The sequence below is a fragment of the Vipera ursinii genome (assembly GCF_947247035.1).
Source record: "Vipera ursinii genome assembly, chromosome: 3".
NCBI classification, from domain to species: Eukaryota; Metazoa; Chordata; class Lepidosauria; order Squamata; family Viperidae; genus Vipera; species Vipera ursinii.
In genome coordinates, this window is record NC_139516.1 from 127,738,869 (window position 1) to 127,755,525 (window position 16,657).

Sequence of the window (16,657 nt, forward strand, 5' to 3'; positions counted from 1 at the left end):
AGAGCTTATTCAAGCTAAGCCTTAAGCTGCTGAGGTGCGAGGATGACTCTACGTTGCCACCCAACCCTCGTTCTTTCCTCCTGGACATTCCCGCTGGATCTCTACGTCTATTCGTAGAGATTTATGCAACTGGGCGGGAGGCGCGGGATTATCCCGCGCGCCCTTTGGCTTCGGGAGATAAACGCCACAAGGAGGCGAGAGCTGACGGGACCTCGCGCATCCCTTGGCGGGAAGCGACGATGGTGCTTCTCTCCGGGAGTAGGAAAGAGGGCCGAGAAAGCCGAAGCCTCATCGCAGAGAAGCAGTTGCAAGGAGGGTCGCCCGGAGGGCCAGGAGCCGCGAAGGCGGAAGGGGGAGCGTGTCCCGGGGGTAGCGGCGGCTCTAGCGTTGACCCGACCATCCCTGCAGAACGAGCGCGCAGAGAGGGCCAAGGCGAAGAGGAAGAGGACGACGACGAGGAGTATGAAGACTTCTCGGATCTCCCGGACACGCGGAGCATCGCTTCAGACGACTCTTTCTACCCGCCCCAAGAGGCCGACGAGGACGAATCGGAACTTTCCGACAGCGAGCAGCAGCTCAGTCTCTTCCGCGCCTGCGGTACCAACAACGCCGCCGTCGTGCGGGCGCTCATCCGGCAGGGGCCCCAGGAGGAGGACGTGAGGGAGACGGACCGCAACAAGCGGGTGAGGGCGCAGACGGGCCTGGGCGAGGGAGGAAGAGGTGAAAATTGGGTGCGGTGCTCAGGAGACCAGTTTCACTCCCATCCATTGATTTTTTTTTAAATTTATTTTAATTCCATTTATATCCCGCCCTTCTCCGAAGACTCGGCGGCTTACAAGCTTAGCAGTAGCCTTCATTCTATGTATATGCCTGCTTATTAGGGCTTTCACACACACCCCAAGCGGCATTATTACAAAGTCAGCTTAATTGCCCCCAACAATCTGATCTCCTTATTGCCCTATAATCTTACTGTAATGTTCATTCCTTATAAGCCTGTCCGAGTCTGTAAATTGGAGTCATCTGAGAAGAATTAGTCATTACTTTCTTCCCTCCTCCTCTTCATCCCTCTTTTCCTCCCTCTTCCCACCCCCCCTTTTTTTTCCTCCCAGGGCAAGTGGTCCTAATGCTGTGGCTACAATTAAAAACCATTACGCACTAGCAACTTTTTCCCCTAGAAATCCTTAAGTCCCTGATCCCTCCCTGTAGTATATTTTTATTTATTTTTTTTATTTTAATTCCATTTATATCCCGCCCTTCTCCGAAGACTCAGGGCGGCTTACAAGCTTAGCAGTAGCCTTTATTCTATGTATATGCCTGCTTATTAGGGCTTTCACACACACCCCAAGCGGCATTATTACAGTCAGCTTAATTGCCCCCAACAATCTGGGTCCTCATATAAGTAGCCCTCGACTTACAACAGTTAATTTAGTGAGCATTCAAAGTTACAACAGCACTAAAAAATGACTTATGACCAGTTTTTCAAAATTAATGACTGTTACAGCATCCCTATGGGCACATGATAAAAATTCAGACACTTGGCAACTGGTTCATATTTATGACCTTTGCAGTGTCCAGGGTCACGTGGTCACCTTTGCGATCTTCTGACAAGCAAAGTCAATGAGGAAGCCAGATTCATTTAACAACCATTATTAACAACTGCAATAATTCACTTTGCAACTGGCAAGAATGGTCATAAAAAGGGGCAAAACTAACAACTCGGTTAAGCAATGGAAATTTTGGGCTCAGTTGTGATCTTAAGTCAAGCACTACCTGTACAGCTCCCAAACTGCTTTTTCCAGAACATTTTTTCCATTGGTCCTCTTCTGAAATGCCTCTTTCATGTATTACAAGAACTGAAATGGATGAAATTGCAACCAATGGCCCATTCAACCCCCCATTTCCTGAATTGCATGCGGACAACTGCCTCTTCCCCTTCATGGATTACTGCCTTGTCGTGGCGAAGGGGCTTGCGTAATTCAATGAAGCTATGAGCTATGCCGTGCAGGGCCACCCAAGACGGACAGGTCATAGCAGAGAGTTCTGACAAAACGTGATCCACTGGAGAAGGAAATGGCAAACCACTCCAGTATCTTTGCCATGAAAACCCTATGGACAGTACCAAAAGGCAAAACGATATGACGCTGGAAGATGAGCCCCTCAGGTCGGAAGGTGTCCAATATGCTACTGGGGAAGAGCAGAGGGCTAGTACTAGTAGCGCCAGAAAGAATGAAGCGACTGGGCCAAAGCCGGAAGGACGCTCAGCTGTGGATATGTCTGGTGGTGAAAGGAAAGTCCGATGCTGTAAAGATTTTTTCTCCATAGGAACCTGGAATGTAAGATCCATGAATCAAGGAAAACTGGACGTGGTCAAACAAGAGATGACAAGACTGAACATTGACATCTTAGGTATCAGCGAACTAAAATGGACAGGAATGGGTGAATTTAATTCAGATGACCATCAGGTATACTACTGTGGGCAAGAATCCTTCAGAAGAAATGGAGTAGCCTTCATAGTCAATAAAAGAGTAGGAAAAGCAATACTGGGATACAATCCTCAAAATGACAGAATGATCTCAGTTCGAATCCAAGGCAAACCATTCAATATCACAGTAGTCCAGGTCTATGCCCCAACCACCAGTGCTGAAGAGGATGAAATTGACCAGTTCTATGAAGCACTACAGCACCTTATAGAACTAACACCAAAAAATGATGTTCTTATCATCATGGGGGATTGGAATGCTAAAGTAGGAAGCCAAAAGATAACTGGAATAACAGGCAAGTTTGGCCTTGGAGTGCAAAATGAAGCAGGGCACAGGCTGATAGAATTCTGTCAAGAGAATACAATGGTCATAGCAAACACTCTTTTCCAACAACCCAAGAGATGGCTCTACACATGGACATCACCAGATGGTCAACACAGAAATCAGATTGACTATATGCTCTGCAGCCAAAGATGGAGAAGCTCTATACAGTCAGTAAAAACAAGACCAGGAGCTGACTGTGGCTCAGACCATGAGCTTCTCCTTGCAAAGTTTAGGCTTAAACTGAAGAAAGTAGGGAAAAGCACTAGGCCACTCAGGTATGAATTAAATCATATCCCTGTTGAATATACAGTAGAGGTGACAAATAGATTTAAGGAATTAGATCTGATAGACAGAGTGCCTGAAGAACTATGGACAGAGGTTCGCGACATTGTACAACAGGTAGCAACCAAAACCATCCCAAAGAAAAAGAAATGCAAGAAAGCAAAATGGCTGTCTGAGGAAGCTTTGCAAATAGCTGAGGAAAGGAGGGAAGCGAAAGGCAAGGGAGAAAAAGAAAGATACACCCAATTGAATGCAGAATTCCAGAGAATAGCTAGAAGAGATAAGAATGCCTTCTTCAATGAACAGTGCAAAGAAATAGAAGAAAATAATAGAATAGGGAGGACCAGAGATCTTTTCAAGAAAATTGGAGAAATGAAGGGAACGTTTAATGCAAAAATGGGCATGATAAAGGACCAAAATGGCAGGGACCTAACAGAGGCAGAAGAGATTAAGAAGAGGTGGCAAAATTACACAGAAGAACTATACAAGAATGAGCTTAACGTCCCTGATAATCACAATGAGGTGGTCACTGACCTCGAGCCAGACATCCTAGAATGTGAAGTGAAGTGGGCCTTAGAAAAGCTGAGCAACAACAAAGCTAGTGGAAGTGACAGTATTCCAGCTGAGCTATTCAAAATCTTAAAAGACAATGCAGTAAAAGTGCTACACTCAATTTGCCAGCAAATTTGGAAAACTCAACAATGGCCACAGGATTGGAAAAGATCAGTTTACATTCCAATTCCAAAGAAAGGCAGTGCCAAAGAATGTTCAAACTATCGCACCATTGCACTCATTTCTCATGCTAGTAAAGTCATGCTTAAAATCCTACAAGCTAGACTTCAGCAGTATGTGGATCGAGAACTACCAGAAGTGCAGGCAGGATTTCGAAGAGGCAGAGGAACTAGAGATCAAATTGCCAACATACGCTGGATCATGGAGAAAGCTAGGGAGTTCCAGAAAAACATCTACTTCTGCTTCATTGACTATGCTAAAGCCTTTGATTGTGTGGATCATAACAAACTGTGGCAAGTTCTTAAAGAGATGGGAGTACCAGACCATCTTATTTGTCTCTTGAGAAACCTATATGCGGGTCAAGAAGCAACAGTGAGAACTGGACACGGAACCACTGATTGGTTCAAAATTGGGAAAGGAGTCCGGCAAGGCTGTATACTGTCGCCCTGCCTATTTAACTTATATGCAGAGCACATCATGAGAAAGGCAGGGTTAGATGAATCAAAAGTTGGAATTAAGATTGCCGGAAGAAATATCAACAACCTAAGATACGCAGATGATACCACTCTAATGGCAGAAAGTGAAGAAGAACTAAAGAGCCTCTTGTTGCAGGTGAAGAAGGAGAGTGCAAAACTTGGGTTGAAACTTAACATTAAGAAAACCAAGATCATGGCATCTGGCCCTCTCAATTCCTGGCAAATAGATGGGGAAGAAATGGAGGTAGTGACAGATTTTATTTTCCTGGGCTCCAAGATCACTGCAGATGGGGACTGTAGCCAAGAAATTAAAAGACGCTTGCTCCTGGGGAGGAAAGCCATGGCAAATCTAGACAGCACACTAAAAAGCAGAGACATCACCCTGTCAACAAAAGTGCGTATAGTCAAGGCTATGGTCTTCCCAGTTGCAACGTATGGCAGTGAAAGTTGGACCATAAGAAAGGCTGAGCGCCAAAGAATTGAGGCCTTTGAACTGTGGTGCTGGAGAAGACTCCTGCGAGTCCCTTGGACCGCAAGGCGATCAAACCGGTCAGTCCTAGAGGAGATCAATCCTGACTGCTCTTTAGAAGGCCAGATCCTGAAGCTAAAACTCAAGTACTTTGGCCACCTAATGAGAAGGAAGGACTCACTGGAGAAGAGCCTAATGCTGGGAAAGATCGAGGGCAAGAGAAGAAGGGGACGACAGAGAATGAGGTGGATGGATGGAGTCACTGAAGCAGTAGGCGTGAGCTTAAATGGACTCCAGAAGATGGTAGAGGACAGGAAGGCCTGGAGGAATGTTGTCCATAGGGTCGCGATGGGTCGGACACGACTTCGCAGCTAACAACAACAACAACAACAACTGCCTCTTCATATTTACAGATGAATATAGTATATGTAGAATTGCGAGTGAATTCATTCAGTTGGTGAGAAATAGATGAGTAATTCTGACTTGTGAAAACAGAGAACAGATGAAAAAGTAGTCCATCCAAAAGGAAGAAGGCCAAATTCTCCATTAAGTAGGGGAACACAAAAAATTAAAAGTGTGTTTGAACATTATAGTATAGATAAAAGTAGTCTATGTTTCATTGTACAATAGTTGCTGAAATTATTTTGGTGCTCTGTTTCAACTTTCTTCAATATAGGTAATCCTTGACTTACGAACACAATTGAGCCCAAAATTTATGCTATTAAATGAAACATTTGTTAAGTGAGTTTTGTCCCATTTTACGACCCTTCTTGCCACAATTGTTAAGTGAAGCATTGCAGTTGATAAGTTAGTAAACCAGTTAGTAAATCTGGCTTCCCCATTGACTTTGCTTGTCAGAAGGTCACAAAAGGGGATCACATGACCTTGGGACACAGCAGCGGTCATAAGTATGAACCAGTTGCCAAGCATCTGAATTTCGATCACATAACTGAAAAATGTTCATAGGTCACATTTTTTTAATACAGTTGTAACTGAATGGTCACTAAATGAACTGTTGTATGTCGAGGACTATTTATAATAGTCTGTTTTTGGATTTTCTTACATGAGTTCATCTAAATCAGGAGTGTCAAACTGCTGGTCTGCGGGCCAGTTGCATCACACAGAGGCCATGCCCACCCCAGCTCCGGCAATGCAAAAAAAAATCGTGATATGTTGTGACATGTCACATGACGCAGCGAGTTTGACACCTGTGATCTAAATGATTCATGTTCAGCCTCCAACAGAAGTCTTACAAAAATAGAAGTGAAGATATTCCTCTGTTTTCCTCAAGATATGGACATCCAAAGCAGGAACAACTTGTGATCCATCTCCTCTTAATGAAAACACCTACCGTATATACTTGAGTATAAGCCGAATTTTTCAGCCCACTTTTTGGGCTGAAAAATTCCACTTCGGCTTATACTCCAGTCAACAAAAAAACTTACCGAGGACTTGTGCGCGGCCGAGGCTTTGGTGCTTCCGGGATCGCACGCACCTCTCCCAAGCCACCGCCGTCCGAGACCTGCCGAAGTTTGGGGAGGTTTGGGGAGGTGCGCGCACCCCTCCCCAAACCTCCCCAAACGTCGGCAGGTCTCCGTTGCTCCGCGCCCTGCCTGCCTGCTTCTTTCCGCAGCGGAAAGAAGCAGGCAGGCAGGGCGCGGAGGAACGGAGACCTACCGATGTTTGGGGAGGTTTGGGCGCCTCCCCAAACCTCCCCAAACGTCGGCAGGTCTCCGTTCCTCCTGCCGACGTTTGGGGAGGTTTGGGCGCCTCCCCAAACCTCCCCAAACATCGGCAGGTCTCCGTTCCTCCTGCCGACGTTTGGGGAGGTTTGGGCACCTCCCCAAACCTCCCCAGGTCTCCGTTCCTCCGCGCAGACCTGCCGACGTTTGGGGAGGTTTGGGCGCCTCCCCAAACCTCCCCAAACGTTGGCAGGTCTCCGTTCCTCCTGCCGACGTTTGGGGAGGTTTGGGCGCCTCCCCAAACCTCCCCAGGTCTCCGTTCCTCCGCGCAGACCTGCCGACGTTTGGGGAGGTTTGGGCGCCTCCCCAAACCTCCCCAAACGTCGGCAGGTCTCCGTTCCTCCTGCCGACGTTTGGGGAGGTTTGGGCGCCTCCCCAAACCTCCCCAGGTCTCCGTTCCTCCGCGCAGACCTGCCGAAGTTTGGGGAGGTTTGGGGAGGCGCCCAAACCTCCCCAAACATCGGCAGGAGGAACGGAGACCTGCCGACGTTTGGGGAGGCGCCCAAACCTCCCCAAACGTCGGCAGGTCTGTGCGGAGGAACGGAGACCTGGGGAGGTTTGGGGAGGCGCCCAAACCTCCCCAAACATCGGCAGGAGGAACGGAGACCTGGGGAGGTTTGGGGAGGCGCCCAAACCTCCCCAAACGTCGGCAGGTCTGCGCGGAGGAACGGAGACCTGGGGAGGTTTGGGGAGGCGCCCAAACCTCCCCAGGTCTCCGTTCCTCCGCGCAGACCTGCCGACGTTTGGGGAGGTTTGGGCGCCTCCCCAAACCTCCCCAAACGTCGGCAGGTCTCCGTTCCTCCGCGCAGACCTGCCGAAGTTTGGGGAGGTTTGGGGAGGCGCCCAAACCTCCCCAAACATCGGCAGGAGGAACGGAGACCTGCCGACGTTTGGGGAGGCGCCCAAACCTCCCCAAACGTCGGCAGGAGGAACGGAGACCTGGGGAGGTTTGGGGAGGCGCCCAAACCTCCCCAAACGTCGGCAGGTCTGCGCGGAGGAACGGAGACCTGGGGAGGTTTGGGGAGGCGCCCAAACCTCCCCAAACGTCGGCAGGTCTGCGCGGAGGAACGGAGACCTGGGGAGGTTTGGGGAGGTGCCCAAACCTCCCCAAACGTCGGCACGAGGAACGGAGACCTGCCGACGTTTGGGGAGGTTTGGGGAGGTGCCCAAACCTCCCCAAACGTTGGCAGGTCTGCGCGGAGGAACGGAGACCTGGGGAGGTTTGGGGAGGTGCCCAAACCTCCCCAAACGTCGGCACGAGGAACGGAGACCTGCCGACGTTTGGGGAGGTGCCCAAACCTCCCCAAACGTCGGCAGGTCTGCGCGGAGGAACGGAGACCTGCCGACGTTTGGGGAGGTGCCCAAACCTCCCCAAACGTCGGCAGGTCTGCGCGGAGGAACGGAGACCTGCCGACGTTTGGGGAGGTTTGGGGAGGTGCGCGCGCACCTCCCCAAACCTCCCCAAACTTCGGCAGGTCTCCGGACGGCGGCGGCTTGGGAGAGGTGCGCGCGATCCTGGAAGCACCGAAGCCTCGGCCGCGCGCAAGTCCTCGGTAAGCTTCGGGCGGTCACTTGCTTCGCGTCTCCTGAGGGAAGGGGGGGCGACTGGAGCGGGCGTGTTTCCTCGCCTGCTGGGCGCCGCGATTTGCCCGGGGAACGCGCGGGCCCCGAATGGCAGCGTGGAGCGAGGAAGTGGACAGCCAGGGCTTCCCCGAGAGCCGCGGCCACACAGAGTATTCCTGTGTATTCAGGCTTGCAAAATGGCGGATCGAGCCTCTGCTGGCGGCAGAGGCTTGCAGAACGGCGGATCGGCTTATACTCGAGTCAACAACTTTTCCCAGTTTTTGGGGGTGAAATTGGGGGTCTCGGCTTATACTCGAGTATATACGGTATTTCTTTATTCCATCCTGTTCCATCCATTGACAACTTTTTAAGCACGCCCACTCATTCTCAGCATATTGGCAGAATAATACTCTTTATTCTCTAGTGCCTGTCAGTCAGAATAGCACAAGTTGATTGTTAGTGTTCTCCATGTTTCAAGTTAGACAAAAACAAACACTGATATTGGCCAGCTTTTTATTTTTTGTGAGGGACTTTAGATTTGGAACCCTACCATTATGTAATGTATTGGGCCTTTTACTTAAACTGTTTTCATGTGTGTTTGAATGCTGATTGAGATTGCTTAATTAGGGTGTCTGTGTAAAGGTCGCTGGCTGTGCAGACATGCAGTCTCCAGGATGATCATTGGTTGGCTCTGGGGCGGGAATAGGTTCCTTCAAACCTATTGGCCGCCACCTAGTGGCCAACCGTATAAGTAGCTGTGTGAAGCCTCTGTTCTCAGTTCTGTTCCTGTTACTATAATAAAGCAATGTTCCTGTTTGAACCCTCTCATCTCGCCTCCTACTTCCAAGAAACCCACTACACAACCCTGGCAACGAGGGTGGGATCCTGCTTCTTCGGAAGAGCTGAAAGTCACTAGGGGGTGAGGCCAGCAAAGCACCTGGCAGGGAATGTGTTTCCCCCAATTCTCGGTCGGCCTAGCAAGCCACGCTAGCGACCACCTGCCCTGCGGACCAGTCCCAAGGCCTACAGAAGAAGCAGGACGAGGCAACGAGAGGCCCAAGCCGTGAAGACTTCCCGAAGATGGCGAAAGTCGGAAAGCTTGAAGAGTTTATTTTTATTTTATTTTTTAAATTTTAATTCCATTTATATCCCGCCCTTCTCCGAAGACTTACTCAGGGCGGCTTACAAGCTTACCAGTAGCCTTCATTCTATGTATATGCCTGCTTATTAGGGCTTTCACACACACCCCCAAGCGGCATTATTACAAAGTCAGCTTAATTGCCCCCAACAATCTGGGTCCTCATTTTACCTACCTCGGAAGGATGGAAGGCTGAGTCAACCTTGAGCCTGGTGGGATGCGAACCTGCACTAATTGCAGACAGCTGGTGTTACTTAGGGAGGCATTAGCCCACTGCGCCACCAAGGCCCAGAGAGTGAGTAACATCTCGAGGGTCAAAAACTACCTCCGTGCCAACCAAGTTGCCGAAGATGGCCTGAAGGCCGCAACACTCCTGTGGTCTGCAGGCCTGCAACCTTTGATATTGTGGAGAACTTGGTCGCACCGGCGCAGCTGGAGTCTGTTACTTACGTGGACCTGAAGAAACGGCTCGGCAACTATTTCCAGCCCAAAATGTCGGTGATAGCATGGAGGCATGCCTTTGAACAATTGAGTTCAACAACCCGGAGAGACGGCAACGGAATTCATCACGGCATTGAGACAAGCTTCACACCTGTGCCAATTTTTGGACTTAGAAGAAAGGCTGCGAGACTGACTCGTCTGTGGACTTCGGAGCAGAGAGCTAAAATAGAAACTCTTTACAAAACAGACTCTTGCTCCAGGAAGCCTTAAAAGAAATCCTGGCGGATGAAGCCGCTGGCAGAGCCGTGAAGGCCATACGGCCCACCGAAAGCACTCAGCACAAGGAAGCCGTCCACCATGAGGATGCCGAACTTCCAGAAGATGTCGACTTCGACCATGAAGTTGACAAGATCCAGTCTTGTCAACTTCAGCTTTTCTTCTAAGTCCAAAAATTGGCACAAGGAACCGAAGACTCCTTACAAGGAAATTCCTTTCCCTCGGTGTCTGGGCTGTGGCAGCCGCCACCAATGAGTGGACTGCAGGTTCCAGACAGCCACGTGTCAGGCCTGCAGGAAGACTGGCCACATCGCATCAGTCTGTAGAGGTCGCCAGAAGTACCACCAATCGGACGTTCCAATCAGGAGAGGTACCGGGGCCCTGGGGCAGTATGGTGTAGGGTTTTGCTCCAGCCGTCGGAGCTCGCCGCCCCCTTAAGCACAAACTGCAACTTCAAGTGAAGCTGCAAGGTGTTCCTTGCAGGATGGAACTGGACACTGGTTCAGCTGTGTCCACCATTTCCCTCGAAACCTTCCGTTTCATCTGCAACCGCAGCAAGAGGTGGGCCAAGCTTAGGCCATCTGACATCATCCTGACTGACTTCCAAAACTCCCGAGTTGCCGTCAAAGTCGAGGCCACCTTGGTCATCAAGTTCAAGGGGTCTGGGGGGCCTCTGGATGTGATTGTGGTGGAGGACCAGAGAACAAGCTTAATAGGGCTTAATTGGTTTGATGCTCTGGGCATCCAAGTCACTGGAATCCACTGGACACAAGTGGCGAACATGGGGTCAGCATGCGAGGAGTTCGCAGACGTTTTTGACACTAGCCTGGGAGAGTAGAGTACAAGGGCCTTCCAATAGCCTTTAAACTTGATCGTGCCCTAATATCTATTAGGATCAAACCCCACAGAGTGCCATTTGCACTTAAACATAAAATTGATGCAGAGCTGGACAAGCTAGTTAACCAGGGGGTACTACAGCCCGTAGATGGGGGTGAATGGGAAACCCCAATTGTCACGCCACTTAAGGCCAACAGGGAGGTCAGAATTTGTGCTGATTACAAGTGCATCATAAATAGGGCACTTAAGCAGCATGCGTACCCGGTGCCAGTCGTGCAAAATTCAATTTGGCACAGGCCTATCAGCAGTTGCCTGTGGACGAGAGCACAACAGCTGCACAAACCATTGTTATATGGGGGCTTTTAAAGTCAAACGTCTCCAATTCGGGGTTAGCGTAGCCCCTGGGATTTTTCAAGCAGTCATGGAGCGTACGCTCAAAGGCATTCCGGGGTTTGCCCCTATTTTGATGATGTGCTCATCACCGGTGAGTCCACTGAGGTGCTTGCAAGGAGGCTCAAAGCCGTCCTTCAACGGTTCCATGAAGCAGGCCTTAAAAGAAATAAATGTAATATTGGGGTTCCTTCTACTGAGTTCGTGGGATTCCGTATTGATGCTGAAGGTATACACCCTTCAGAGTCCAAGCTGAAGGCCATTCAGCTGGCACCTAGCCCCAGGTCAAAAGGAGAGCTTCAGGCATTCCTGGGTTTCCTTAATTTTTACCATGCGTTCCTTCCTAACAAGGCCGCAGTGGCAGAGCCGTTACACCGGCTCTTAGACAAAAATACCCCATGGAAGTGGACCAAGGTTCACAAAAACAGCTTTAAGGCAGTAAAATCACTACTATCCTCCAATTCAGTGCTCACTCACTTTAAAGAGTCATTGCCTGTATGCATTGCGTGTGACGCATCCCCTTATGGGGTAGGGGCTGTCCTAAGCCATTCGTCAAGTGATGGGACTCAAGTCCCCATTGCCTATTATTCAAGGTCATTGTCCTCAGCTGAGCGCAATTACGCTCAGATTGACAAGGAGGCCTTGGCCATTGTGGCTGGGGTGAAGAAATTCCATGATTACTTGTATGGCAGGGAATTCACGGTCTTCACTGATCACAAGCCACTGTTGGGGTTATTTACTACTGATAGGCAGACGCCTCAAATTCTGTCCCCTAGGATGTTAAGATGGTCCATTTTTATGTCAGCCTACAGCTACAGGCTGATTCACAAACCTGGTGAAGACATGGGCCACGCAGACGGCCTTAGCAGGTTGCCATTGCCACAGATAGAGCCAGATCCAGATCCAGCAGCTCGCATTTTGTCAATTCAGGATTTGCCTGAGTTTCCCCTCCATGCTGGGAATGTGGCTGCAGAAATTGCTGTATACAAGGTTTTAAGTAGAGTATTGTCTTGGATTCACACAGGGTGGCTTGAAAATAGTCCTGGACCTGAGTTCCAGAGCTACTTCACATGTAGACACGAGCTTTCAGCTCACAAGGGTTGCATTTTATGGGGGAGCAAGGTTATTGTCCCCAGTTCATTGAGGCACCATGTACTTCAGTCTCTGCATGAAGGACATCCAGGCATAGTCCGGATGAAGGCATTGGCACGTAGCTACCTATGGTGGCCAGGGTTAGATAAGGCTATCGAGGCCCAGGTACACAGGTGTTACATATATCAACAGTCCAGACCAGAAGTGCCACATTCTCCTGTCCACAGATGGGAGGAAACTCACACGCCGTGGTCAAGAATTCACATTGACTTTGCGGGGCCCTTTCAGGGACAGCAATTTTTGATAGTGGTCGACAGCCACTCTAAATGGTTGGAAGTAATTCCTATTGCAAATATGACTACTGCTAGGACCATCCAGGTGCTTAGAAAGCTTTTCGCCACACACAGGCTACGGGACATTGTAGTCTCCGATAACGGGACCCAGTTCACAGCAGCAGAGTTTCAAGCCGCCTTGAGGACTAACCTCATAAGGCATGCTACATTGGCTCCCTTTCACCCCTCAACTAACGGGCAGGCCGAATGTATGGTGGACATAACGAAGGAGTCACTCAAGCCCATAGTTACTGAAGATTGGCACTGGAGATTGATGTTCTGTTCCAGCCTATGACTGGCCCTGTTTGAATGTCAGGGACAACCCCTTTTTATAGTCAACAGGCTAGAAAAGCTCAACCAAATTTATTTACAAAGAAATCAAAAGTTCAAACAAGAGTTAAACCAAAAGTTCAAACAAGTTAAACAGGAATAACAGACCAGGACTCTAGCAGATCTTCAAATGGTTGCCTTCAGCAACCAGCACTTCCCACACCTTCCCCTTTTATCAGCAGTCCCAAGGCGTGGCTTCTCATTGCCTTCTCTTCCTCTCACCGAGTTGCCTCATGGCCTTTCTCTGTTCTACTCTGCTGGAATGCCTCCTGCTCCTAGCATCCCTGAATAGATCCAGCTGTGAATCATCTACGTCCAATACCTCGTGCTCACACGGCTGACTGATGAGGAACATGATGGGAGGGGCCAGGCTGAGAGTCCTGCAGTGCATCAGAGCCTCCCTCTGACACCAAAGGCTCTCCAAACCCCTCCTCCTCTTCAGAATCATCAGACTCAGCTGCCGGTATCACAGGCTGATGCTGAATCACAACATTTGGCACCATAGGCTGGCTGATTTCTTGCTTTGCCAGCACTAGACCTTGCACAACAACAGGCAAGAGCCCAGTAGAGCTTCGCTGGGGAAGAAGGCTCATCACGAAACTGGACAGATTGCATCCAGACCGGGTGGCAGCAGACACCTCTTGCCCAAAGCCTCCAAGGGGGTTGCAAGTGGGTGATGGGGTGTGGGCCCGGTACTATGGGCATGGGAACTTGTGGGTGCCAGGTAAAATTGTCAAAGTCTCAGGCACTCTCGTATGAGGTAGCTCTGGATGGGGGGGGGTGAGTCGTTCGCTGCCATATTGATCAGCTGTGGAAGCGGTTTGCAGAACGGCCACAAAGCGAGGACCTCATGATGGGTCCGCTCCTAGAGCCAGAAACTGGCAGCCAAGCAGGGCAGTTCACATGCTCTGAGGACTCCACTAGTCAGTACAACAGGGAGGTGGTCGTAGATGGGCGAAGCCCGGGAGTGCAACATTGGTCCCCTGACAGGGAAAATCAACCTGATCAAGACAGCCGCTGTGCTATCTCTGCTTCTGCATTGGACTTTGGTCTGGGCCGACCTGGAATGGCCGGCCAAAGGGACTTGAGTCAATCCAACACTCGTGAACTCATGAGTCCTGGTCTACCCAGCCTGGCAGGCAAGCTGGTAGGCCAGGAGTTGCCTGGGTCCCCCAGGCGATCTGCAAGGTCGCACAGACCACCACCATATTTACAAGACTTTATTCTCAAATAATTTTAATAATGTTTGTACATTCTAGGAGGGAGGGGTGTAATGTATTGGGCCTTTTACTTAAATTGTTTTCACGTGTCTTTGAATGCTGCTTGAGATTGCTTAATTAGGGTGTCTGTGTAACGGTCGCTGGCTGCCCAGACATGCAGTCTCCAGGACGACCATTGGTTGGCTCTGGGCAGGAATAGGTTTCTTCAAACCTATTGGCCGCCGCCTAGTGGCCAACCATATATGTAGCTGTGTAGAAGCCTCTGTTCTCAGTTCTGTTCCTGTTACTACAATAAAGCAATGTTCCTGTTTGAACCCTCTCATCTCGCTGCCTGCTTCCAAGAAACCCACTACACATTAAACTCTTCTGTAGAAGAACCATGTATTTCATCTGCCCTCCAGTTCAGATTTCTCTTTGTTTCCCTGTTTACACTCCGTTTTTCTTCTTTGTCTTAGGGTTCTCTGTCTTTTCTGTACCTTCCCAATCTAGCTCTGTTCCATGTGGCTCTCCTTCTGATCTGATTGGTTGCACTTTTTTGCCTGTCTGCTGGAATGAAACCCATTCAGCTGCCTGAGCAAGTGAATTCTATTCTATCACATCAACTAAGCTAATCAATTTAAGAGGCTTTATTATAACAGCAATACAATATAAATACACAGGAAGCCTTGTGTAGTGATTTTTACTCTCATAATTTTCATGTATTCTGCTCATGCTGGTGAATTACCAGTTATCATCCAATGATGCTGTAACAGCTTCTGCTATGACAGTAATATATAGATATGTTTTCCGATGTGTACATTCGCATCACAGAAGCCATCAATAAAATTGGTCGCTTTAAAGGCCTTTTTTTTTTACTAACTCTTCTTAGATTTTGAACAAATACTGCCTTCTCATTTTTGAAGGGTTGTATTGTGGGAGTCAATGCTTTAAATATATGAGAAGGCATCTTGTTCATTTAGAGGTATGCTTTTAAATGGAAAGGTGCTGAAGTTTATATTGCCTTCCTTTTTCTTGTATTTTGAAACCATGTCATTTTTTTCCATACAGCGAACTCTTTATAGCTTCTAATATATTAATACATTTTTAACGCTGATGTTAACATCCTTGCAATTTGGCAATGCTGTCTCCATTATGTGAAACATAACAGTCTGGCAGAACTAAGATATGATACAGAGGGTATTTCCCACATTTATTAATTGTTCAAAGTTACAGCTGATACCAAAAGCAAGTTAAGCTAGTCCCAAAATTACAGCTTCTACAGTGCCCCCTCCCATCATTCGCCCTTATGGCTGACCACAAATATACTACAGCGCCTGAAGTGGCTCACAAGGCAAGGACCACGTGGAGACAGCTGGCTCAGGTTGACATGTTTATTCAGAGGTACCGGACAGCTGACAGGGCAGTGGCTCCGCTCTTTTATACCCAGCCGGTGGCTGGCTATCCAATCCACACGTTGTCTTCTTCCTGCCGGGAAGCTGGTCCAATCGGTGGCGGCTGGGTTTGACAGCTTGGAGTTCTCAGCTGCGGCTGCGCTTGCGCTGTAGGCGGCTGGGCTGACAGCTAAGAGCTGTCAGCTGCCGCGTGTGCGCAGTAGCCTGCGGCAGCTTTTGACAGTTGTCAAAAGCCGCGTGTATTCCTGTCATCTGTTTTACCTCACAGATTATACATTTCTAACGTGTGTTTACCGAACATAACAGTATAACATTAATACATAACAGCACCCCCTGCCTCTGTTTGCCCCAGGTTCCTGTAACCATTTCCTTCCCACATTGCTCCCTGATGGCCTTAGGCCTGGTTCCCACTCCACTAGGCCTCACACAGTCCTCATTTACCTCATTAAGGCAGCAAAATAGAGCAGTTTGTCTCACAGCAACCATTTTGCCACTGATCACAGATGAGTAGGGGCAAAATGGCAGCTGCTTTTGAGTTGCCACTGTGCAATCCTGGGACAAGCTGTTCCATTATGTTTAATAAGTGGAGAAATGCTGATGCAGATTAAGTTCCAAGTAGCAATCATTGCTTCTAGGATACATTGGAAATAAATCTTTTATCACACTAGGATCAATATTTCCATTCATATTTGAAAATATACAACTCTGTAATGACTTTAGTAACCCCAAAAATTAAAAACAAATTGGGCTTTAAGTAAATAGATGAGGTGCTTCATGCACATGTCTGGGATCATATATCAAATTGTTAAGTCTGGGCTCATATATTTAATTGTTGAAGTCATTTGTCTTGAGATTTTATTGTTTTTAAACTGGATTTTAGACTTCCTGACTGATAAGTAATAGAGAGAAGAAAATGTATAAAGAAATGTAGAAAACAAGCTACTATATTCTACTTTTTTTGGCAAGGATTCAGTCACAAAGAAGGCCACTATAATAGCTACCCAATCATTGCCATTGTATAGCAAATGGTTGGTGGGTGGGTAAGTGAGTGGATGGATGGAAATAGGGAAATAGGTCTGTTGCTACCCATGTTCTTTTATGTTACAGTTACAAAAGGATGGCGAGAAAATTTGATTATCTGT

At 48.5% G+C, this 16,657-nt stretch overlaps 1 protein-coding gene across 1 annotated transcript in view; it reads left to right on the plus strand.

Moving 5' to 3' along the window:
* Positions 1 to 239: 239 nt before the first annotated feature.
* The window catches only part of ANKRD33B (ankyrin repeat domain 33B), a gene marked incomplete at both ends in the record, with an annotated part of 59,440 nt that continues 43,022 nt past the window's right edge, over positions 240 to 16,657 (plus strand). Inside the window, one exon of the mRNA XM_083360602.1 lies at positions 240 to 683. Within this exon, the coding sequence (XP_083216728.1) occupies positions 240 to 683 (444 nt within the window). The remainder of the gene's footprint in view (positions 684 to 16,657) is intronic.